General features: G+C 39.3%; 1 protein-coding gene across 1 annotated transcript in view; it reads left to right on the forward strand.

Annotated features, from left to right (window-relative positions):
* Positions 1-10,430, forward strand: part of MYO16 (myosin XVI) — a 580,058-nt gene that overhangs the window by 533,243 nt on the left and 36,385 nt on the right. Inside the window, exon 33 of the mRNA XM_004704405.2 lies at positions 6,179-6,270. Coding sequence (XP_004704462.1) covers positions 6,179-6,270 — 92 coding nt within the window. The remainder of the gene's footprint in view (positions 1-6,178; positions 6,271-10,430) is intronic.

The raw sequence follows: 10,430 nt of genomic DNA on the forward strand, positions 1-10,430 counted from the left end.
CTCCACTGTCTGCTTCCTTGACCTTGGACCCGGCAGCCCACGATAGTTGAAGGACTCCCAGTATATTAACTGTTCCACAAAAGTGAGTTGAACTGAACCCTCTTACTGCTGTGTGGACTAATTAGCTGTTATGTTCCTTTCCACTGTATAAACCTATCATCTTACATATATATAATCATAAGTGTCCTAACATACCTCTGAAGAACAAACAATTCTGAAGTTTAACTATTCAAGTGCAAAAAAATAGAAAAGTTCCAGGTTATTTTGTGCAAAGATAGTAAACTACTAACAGCAAAACTTGACAAGGTCCAAACATTCACTTGTGAATAACAAAACAAAAATCCCAAATACAATACTTGCAAATAGAGCTTAGCAGCATGTTTTTAGATACTACATATATATCAAAGTAAACTCATACTAGATATCTAAAAGCAACTCTAACTTGGGAGATGTATTAATATAATACACCCCATTGATATAATTAAATAAATGTGCACAAGCTAAAAGGTAGCATCATACATAATGTTAAAATCATTTCCATTAGCATCATATATAAGATCAAGGTATGCGCTAACATTTCTATTATTTAATTGATATCTAGTTATTGACCAACATAAGTAGCCTGGAGAAGTAAAAACAAAATATAAAACTGTAAAGTGGAGACCAAATTATGATTATTTATAAATGATATGAAAAATGGAAACAAGTATGATAAAGGGCAACTTAGAAATGAATCTATAAAATAATATGTTCTTATATATATAATAACAGGTCAGGAAATAATATAGGGGAAATGCACATTCATGAAAGCAACAGAAAATAGAAATGTATCTATAAGAAACTACTCAGAACCTACAAACTTCCTTATTTTTGTTGTTCCAAAATAAAAGACTAAATGAAGACACCACTGGTGTTGGGCTGGGGAAACTCAAAGTGGTAATTATCAGTAAACCATTGTTAGGCACCATCAAGTCAGTGATGACCCATAATGCCCCTGTGCACAACAAAAGGAAACCGTGCCTGATCCTGCGCCCTCCTCACAGTTGCTCCCACGCCTGAGCCCATTGATGCAGCCACGGTGTCAGTCCACCTCCTTGAGGGCCTTCCTCTTTTTCTCTGCCCTTCCATTCTACCAAGCAGGATGTCCTTCTCCAGGGGCTGATCCCTCCTGACAATATGTCCAACATGTATAAGACAAAGTCTTGCTAGTCTTGCCTCTAAGGAGGATTCTGGCCATACTCTTTCCAAGACAGACTGGTTTGTCCTTTTAAGAGTCCTTGGTACTTTCAAAATTCTAGAGGCATCAATTCGTCTTTAGTCTTCCTTATTCAATGTTCAACTTTCACAGCTATATGAGACAAAGGAAAATACCATGGGTTGGGGCAGGTGCACCTTAGTCCTCAAAGTAATATCCTTGCTTTTCAATCCTCTAAAAAGGTCGTGTAAAAAAGTTGTTTTCATAAAGAAACAGGACTTGTGCAGCAGATTTCTCTGCTGCAACACACCTTTTGCTCTCTTGACTGCTGCTTCCATGAGCGTTCACTATGGATCCAAGCAGGGCAAAATCCTTCGCAACTTCAACTTTTTCTCCAGTTATGAGGATGTTACTTCCTGGTCCAGTTGTGAGGATTTTGGTCATCTTTACATGGTTATAATCCGTGCTGAAGGCTACAATCCTGGATGAGTGAATTGCAATCCTTAAAATACTGAGAACTTTTCTGTGCGCTTACTCGCTCATCACCTCTCACTCCCAGCAAACAAAGTTGTGTCATCAGCATGCCTCAGGTTAAGAAGTGTTCCTCCAATCTGATGCCACAGCCTTCTTCATAGAGGGCAGCTTCTCTGATGATTTGCTCAGCAGACAGATTGAACATGTATGGTGAGAAGATACAACCCTGACACATATTTTCCTGATTTTAAACCATGCAATATTTCTCTTTTTTTTATTCAGAGCAAGTGTCTTTAGAAACATGTGGTGATGTACACATTTTGTAATTGCCTTTTGGTTGTTGTTGATATTGTTATGGCAACCTTATGTAAAATATTCCAAATAAAGCCACAGTTCTGAAGCAGTGGCCTAAGACCTCTCTTACTTTCTTGGAAGTTAAACCCCTATAGTCCTCCCTATAGAGGAGGGAAGAAGTAAGGGCCATGCCTTGCTGAGAGCCGAACACAGTCGAGGGAAAGCCTGCACTGTGAGAACCCGGAGAGGATCAGTCGAGCCAGCAAAGACTCCTGCAGGCGGCAGCCACAACCAACCAACAAACAAATAAGTGCTGTTCAGGTGTTCAGCTTTCATGGTATTTTGGAGGGACCACGATGTGTCCCCGAGTGGACTCATCCCACGGATTTGGCTTGCTCATTTCTGGTGGCACCAAACAAAACCCCCTTGCCCTCCTGCCTCCCTTTTTAAACGACAGAAAAGGAACCGGCGTCTTTGCCACTGATTTAGCCGTGTGACACTCAGCATGTCATGCTCTTCCGGGTCAGAAGCTGCTGTCTCTCAAAGTACAATCCCAAAGTGCTGTGTATCAGTCAGAGCTGGAAAAATCTCGAATATCTATGTACAAACCTTTTTTTGAAATTGTGTATAATTCTAAACCATTGCTTCTTTGCGGCTGGGGTGCAGAGACCAGCTCCCCATTGTAGTGAAGGGTCAGTGAGGTGGGTCAGGTGCGTATGCATCCTACAGCTTATTGTCTTAAATGTACTCTCCGTTGGTGTGACCTCATTTGGGAACCAGCGGGGGTGGGGGTGGGGGTGGCGGAGAGAAACCAATAATACAAGTGAAAACTGTTTGATACCCAAAGTGGACAAGTGTCTCTTCGAAATAAAGAACCAGTTCTTCAAATGAATGAATGGATGAATGTGTGAGGTAGATAATGTCAAACCAATGAACTGATTCCCTCTAGGCTATCCTAGAATGAATGTGTTCATCTTATTTCCTTAATTACGCAAATACAGATGTTTATGTTCAAACATGCTTGCCACGCTGATGTCTATATACAAAGGTACTGGTGTTCTAAGGAATGCCCAAACCCACTGGCATACATTTGGTTTGGAATCCTGATGATGATTATATACACATTTGTTTTGTGTATATATATGAATTTCTGTGATAGAATTCTTTAAAAAATGTCATGATATTCTATAGAATTATGTGCAGTACTTTAGATATTTAGTAAAAGTCAATATTTATTATTTATTTGCCATTTATATTGTTTCTCCTCAATTTTAGGCACATACATTTGGAGGAGTTGATCTGATGCTTGTTTTTGTATGCCTTTTTTGTTGTGGTTGTTTTTAATTTAGTAAAACGTTATAAACTATCTTGTATTTCTCTCCTTAAGTTGGATCATATCATTGCCCTTCTCAGAACTTTAGAGTGTTGCCTATGGCCTACAACACAGTATCAACTGTCTGTGAAGTCTTCCACAGAGTCCTTGAACCGTTGGCTTGCTTTGCCTTTTAATAGGCCCTTCCATGCCCCTGCTCTGGTCATCCCATCTCTCAAGCCATGCTTTTGGACGTGGGTGAGCTTGCGTTGCCTCCTTTCATCTGTTTGCTCCACTCGGCATACCCTTCTCACTCTTCTTTACTGAGCTGAGTCCTTCCCTCTCCATAAGGCCCAGGGTGACATTTCCACAATACACTCCATCTAAACCATGCAATCGCAACTGATCTCTGCGTCCTCCAAGATAGTGCTCAATAGTACTTGTGCTCCTACTTAACCCTTAAACCAGCCCACCACAGGTTGCCGTTAAGTGGCAAGGGGGTCCTCTGATGAAGTCTTTAAGAATAGGGACTTTTCTTTACCTGTCATTGCATCTTCCAGTGATTTATTCAGAGAATGTCCATACATATTTATTAACTTTATTGACCTGAATGGCATACCATGCTATTGATTCCGCTCTGCGTTTGCATTTCCATAGTCTAAACTGAGTTGCTGCTTTGAATCCAAGAGCAAACTTATTTATAATTTAGGTTTTTAAAAAATGGATCAATATTTTCCTTACTTGCTTTGGATTCCTATCTCGATATGATTTTTACCTATTGGTTTTTCCAGAAGTAGACATCTATCTTCCTTGTCAGTCAGTTTTTTTGTCCCTCCCACACATCCATGATACTCCCATATGAGTATCCGTTACATGACTCCCAAGCCTCACTGTGCCTTACTACCGGAAATCAGATGTTTTGCCAACTGTCTTATTATCTGGTAGCCTGAATGTCCAAATTCTGCCTGAGCTTAAATTTCTAGTCTCTTTGGACCTTTTAAGTTCCAATTTACTTCGATACTTGATGAGACCCTTTCCTGTTCCAGGCTGCCTTTTTCTTTGCTGCTTCATTTTTCTTTGCTACAATATTAGCAAACAATACTTCCACTATCTAACTAACTATCTTACGGTTGCTATGATTAGAATCCAATCATCGGCACGTGTTTCCCTTTCAGTAGGCCTATCAATTTCTGGGCCCTGGATTGCCCACGCTCAATGAAATTAACCATTCTTTCACAAGATCAATTGGGAGGCCTTCCCTGAGAAATGCTCTATCTCATATAATTGGAAAAATATGCTGTGAGTTACTAATGATTTTTAATCTAGGAATCATGTATATGTTTAATCAATTGGATCATACTAATTATTCTTTCAGATGAGAATAGCAATCACTTCATTTAAAGTTTTCCATGTGAACCTTGTGGCAGTGGGTAAATTTTTCTTATTTATTCATTTTTATCAATCAAATAACTTGTGATGATGTGTGATCCTGGATTTTTTTGGCCCAGACATATTTGACAATATTTGGAAACTTAATTTTCACAATTGAACATGTGTTACAATAGCAAATGGAGAGCAACTAAGACTTTTAAAACATCCTACTGTGTGGAAACATAAGGGAGCTCCCAACAAAGGCTTATCTGGCCCCAAGTGAGAAGCATGCTGATGCTGAGAAACCTTGCTTCTGCCATAGGGATACTTAAGAAAATGTTTTGTATCTTTTATTTATTCAGAGTTAGATGTACTTCTTTTTATTGGGTGGGGGGGGCATGCAAATTTCCTCAACACCACAGTGCATGTCATAGCGTGGGTTATGAATTAGTCTGTTTTGGATGAAAGGCTACTCTGGCTTCTTCTTCAATTAGTTTGGCCCCAGTTCTCGTCTCCCTTAGAGCATGAAATGAACTCTCCGGGCAGGCGTTAGCTGCCACCCTCCAGCTCAGGGTGGCTCCATGAAAAGCAGAACAGAATGCTGCTTAGTGCTACACAGTCTGTGTGCTCACTGCTGGGTTTGAGTCTGTTGTTTCGACCAAGTGAGGAGGCTCTATCACCACGTACTCTTTGGCCATCAATAAGATGTTCACTGGCCAATTGTTGGAAGTAGATGCCCAGACCTTTCTTCCTCGGACACCTTATTCAGGAAGCTCTGCTGAAACGGTCCAGCATCAGAGCAATATGAGATACAGCACAATATAGCAAACTTATAGACAATGGGTAGAAAGAAACTGTGGAATTCCTCTGGCACATAGACTTGGCAATTGATTGATTATCTTCTAATTTATTCCCCAACTCCCTGTTACCCTAGAAATAAAATAAAAACTCCCTTTTGTAGCAATCCAAGATAATGGTTTTATTCTCCATGTCCACATGCTCTGCTTTCCCCAATCAGAAAATGTGTTTCCACAGAAGACGCCCTTGTGGCGTGGCGGGGAAGTGCTCAGCCACTGGCACAAAGGCAGCGGTTGAGTCCCCCAGCTACTCTGTGGGAGAAAGATGTGGCAGAGTGCTTCCGTAAAGATAATAGCCCGGAAGCCTTATGAGGCAGTTCTGCTCTGTCCTGTAGAGTCAAGATAGTTAGGATGAACTTGATGGCAGCAGGTTTGGTTTGTGCTTCAACAACCTATTTTCAGTGTCTAGAAAGTTTCTCTTTCTCCTGGCTCACTTATGTGCTAGTAATGATATACTTCTATGTTATCTTTTCATTTCCTTTGACTTTTCAATTTCTTAGTTTACTAAATGTAACAGGAATGTTTGTATTTTCCCTGATTTATTGGGGATTTCATTATTCAATTCGTTTATTCTGTGCACTATAACAGTTTCAATTTATTAGAATAGACTCACGCATTGTTCCATTGAAGGCAAAGAGACGCAGTGTCATTCCTCCTTTGGTATTGTCCTTGCAGGTCTGCCTGGAGAAGATGGATACTCCAGGCTGTCAGTGAGTGGGACAGCAATGGCGTCTTTGCAGAGACAGAGGGAAAGCCACACCACTCAGGTAAAGCAGCCCAGTTATGGGAACCTGACCATTAAATTATAAGCAAGAGATTTATTAAACCAGGAGCAAGGGCACTTCAAGTGCTCAAATACCAGCCCACAGCTTGGCAATTCAAATCCGCCAGCTACTCCTTGGCAGAATGATAAGACAGTCTGTTTAGCCTGATAGCCTTGGGAACTCTGGAACAGATCGGCTCTCTGCCGAAGGGCCCCAAGAAGGCACAATAGCCTTGAAGGTAATGGCTTTGGCTTTTTCTTCTTCTTCTTTCTTTCCAATTACCATGAACATATTTTCTTAGTGAATTCAAGAACTCCATTCTTCTCATCTCCTCCCTAGGTTTATTTAATTTACCACCTGCTTTTTCCTTGCTGAGAGATTAATTCCCAAAGCAATTGAAATCACAAATAATTTTATGTAACATTGTAGACATAGTTCATGTGGTGGTATTTTAAAATTACTTAGGTGAAGATAATCTTCATCTGAATCTCCGGATTCAACCTCAGCTAAAATAAGACTTTAAATAACAGCAGCATGCAAATAAGATGCGTCAGGCACCTGTGGTTTTATGGCACTCATTTACATCTTCTTCCCACGGGGAGGTTTGTGGGTTCAACTGCTGCCCTTTGGGGTGGCAGCCAACTGCTTAACCACTGCACCACCGGGGATTCTTGACGACCTCCAGCATCCATATACTCCAAATGAATGTCAAGCATCACACAGAAAAAGCTTTGGGAGATGCAATTCAACAGTACTGCCTTATTTGTATACATTTCACACGTTTTGTGCCATTAACAGGACAAGAATCTTCTCCTCACTCTTCGGATGGGAAAATCTAGAGTGGAAAGTATTTCATTCTCTGACAGGCTTTCCCATACCCAGGTTCCAGCGTTCGCAGTTTCTACTGTCAATGACAAGAACGTGGTAACGCCAAAACACCATTCACAGAACTGTATTTTAATGATTTCCTGTGTATACCTAATATAATAGACTTTAAATAGCTCACCATAAAGAATTTTACCTGTACAAGAAAAAAGCGTGTTTTTCAAAAGAATATATATGTGTGTGTGTATACATATATATATAATATAATTTTGTTTTTATTTTATGTTCTTTTATCTATTTTGAATTTTAAAATAGCAGCTTTAAAATTTTGGTCATAACAAGTTAGGATTCTTTATTCCAGGTGGTAACTTTTTTTTTAATGCAGTAAAGCACAGAAAGTAGTAATATAAAGATTTTATTATCAGTATAGTCAAAAGTGAATGCCTGATTCATAGAATTCTTATTTTATATGAAGTTAGATGATAGTTTGTATTATGTAATACACTCCCATAAAAATCTAAAAATACAAAAGCTGCAGTCGAAGATCCAGATGTTTCCATAATACCAACTTGCCACCTAATTTGCAACTTTCATAGGAAGATTTGGCATTATGAAAGATGCCCATATTATCAACTGAGATTTGTCTATATAATACTGATGAGCTCGTGAAAGATTTCAATAATGACTGCTAAAATTAAATCTAATAATATGTGATTTGTTGAAGCTATTTACACTGATATATAAGTCCTGGGGGAAAAACGCTGATTGGTTGCAATCCTAGCTTGTATGACTAGAGGTTAACTCTAAGTAATTCCTTAGCAATACATCTACTTGACCTCTTAAGCAGATGCTTTATACAAGGAGAACCTACCTGTAATGAATACTGGCAGGATTTTTATTGCAGAGTTGAACCTGCACTTTATAACAAACCATCGGACATCTTCTCCACTACAATGTGATCCATAGAGAAGGTGCATAAAATAGGCTTTCCCTCTGATCTTTCATGGATTTGGCTAAGAATCTGGGAGAGATGGGAAAGGTCATCAAGAATAACGTTCCATTTTCAGTTTTCAATGTGCGTTTGTCTCCAAATACAAACATCTCTCATGAAGAAGTAGCCTCCAGCCATCTTACAATGTATTTCCCCCCAAGGAGGTGGAAAACCATGCTCCTTTTCTTCCAATACAACAGTAGAGATGCACACATGGTCAAATGCATCCTCACTGGGGAGAAGCTGTGAAAGTTATGTGAAACTGTGCATTTAATAGCCATATGTCTCTCAGAGCTAATCTTTTGTGTGATGTTTATAGAGTATAGGCACACACAGGAATGCTGAGGTTTAGATTATTTCTTTAATGCAATTAAATTGAAATTCTGCAAATGCAGATATGGACTGATAGGGCATGTAGAAGTACAATTAAATGTTGACTAAGAAGTCCTTGCATTTTAATTAGCACCATTAGTGATTTTTTAAATGAATTTTTAAAACAAGATAATGAGTGGAGGCATTAGTATAGATAAAGAAAACAAGAAATAGATTTAGTGAGTTGCTAAATACTATAAGGGGAATCCTGGCCATATAAAGCCTTTGAATAAAGAGCAAGATCATCTACCGTGTTTCTGACAATGAACTCACCTTTACCTACTAAGAGGGTTCAATGAACTCACTTTTACCTACTAAGAGGGTTCAAAGAATCATCCACTTTTTCTTAGAAATTTAAGAATATTTGGTCCATGATAAAAGTCTAAGTGACTAAGGTGTGATCTGGAACTAGCAGGCATGAATTCAAACTTTGCACCTTCCACTGAACACGTAGAGAAGAGAGCCTCTCTTTCTCTACTCCTGTAACAAATGTGTGTGAGATGCCTTGTCCTGTGTGCAGTGTAGGGAACTAGGACTCACAGTGGCTCCAGGACAGAATAGAGCTGTCCTGTGGGGTTTAATAGGCTGTAATGTTTATGAAAGCAGATGATCAGGTCCTTTCTCCTTGACAACGGGATAGCAATCCTGGGCTCCATCATTTGGTCCGCAAGGCCTCCTTCGACGTGACATAGTCTCAGGTAGACAAGCGTGTCAACAAGGCTGTGTGAAGTAAGAGACATGATCATGAGAGGGATGAGGAGAACAGAGGTGTTTCGGTGAGAATGGTTTCTGGCAGCGATGTCTGCCTGCAACATGATGCAATAGCAAAGGAATAGTAATCAGATTTTTATATTTGCTATTCAGCCATTGGATCAATCTTGTTTTCTGTCCATTTTCCCAAACTTTTTCTCTAACTTCATGGTCTTCATTCAGCTTTTCGATAAACCCTCGACCTAGTTAAGATGGTCAAAGTAACTCTCTGTTGCTCGCAAATAAGAATTTTACTCAGGTATTATTCGCGTTTTATTAACCATTAATTATACGTTACATGTAAATAAGTCTGTCTCTTTCACATAAAGCATATAAACCCTTAATTTGTCCTTAATTTAGATGTAAAACATCATCTTTTTCATAAGGCAAGAGGCTCAGTAAATGATAGTTTTAAATTCCTAAAGACACAGAATAAAGGCAGTGTGTTGCATTCGATCGTGACTTTTCATTAATTTTATAATGCCTTTCAATAAAAGTAAAAAATGTCTTAAAAGTAATAAAACCCATTTCCCTTAGACTAATGTGGAAACAGTGAAAGCTAAGGCAGTCGCCGAGTCAGGGCTAGCGCTATTTCCACGTGTGCTTCTAATGCGGAAAAGCAGCAGGTCTGTATTCTGATGCAGGAAAAAATATTCATGACCTTTGTTAACACCAACCATAAATAAAACTCAAAGCAAATACATGGCATTCTGAAATTCCACATCTTGTCCATGAGTGGGGCTCTGTGGTGCTTCAAGGGTGTCAAATCTAGAATTCCATCAGCTAATTATACAATTTCAAATTGGTTTGGGAATTAGACCACATTTATAAAATATGTCTTTTTATGGACTTACCATTCATGAGATTTAAAATATTGTTTAAAATGTCTGCCATTTATCATGAGGAACACTTTGCTCGATGTTCAAGACGTTGCAGTGAATGAACTACTGAAACTACCTTCCAACCCAGAATAACCTCTTAACATCCTTTGCTTTGATTGCAACCTTCTGCTGACTCCGGCGGAAGGCAGGTAAACTCCACAGAGGATCAGCCGTCCGCTGGATAGAGCAAACGCATGAAAGGGCCGGAGGGGGAACTCTGAAGGCTGGAAGTAGAGGGGGGTGGATGAAATTCTAAGTCTTCACCTTTGGCATAAAAATTATGAGTAGCACATATGTTTAGGAGTCCACACTTTTCATTACAAATTGAGATATTTTCTTTTTTT

Source organism: Echinops telfairi, unplaced genomic scaffold, assembly GCF_000313985.2.
Source record: "Echinops telfairi isolate 266 unplaced genomic scaffold, ASM31398v2 ScPeMD7_7467;HRSCAF=8505_1, whole genome shotgun sequence".
NCBI classification, from domain to species: Eukaryota; Metazoa; Chordata; class Mammalia; order Afrosoricida; family Tenrecidae; genus Echinops; species Echinops telfairi.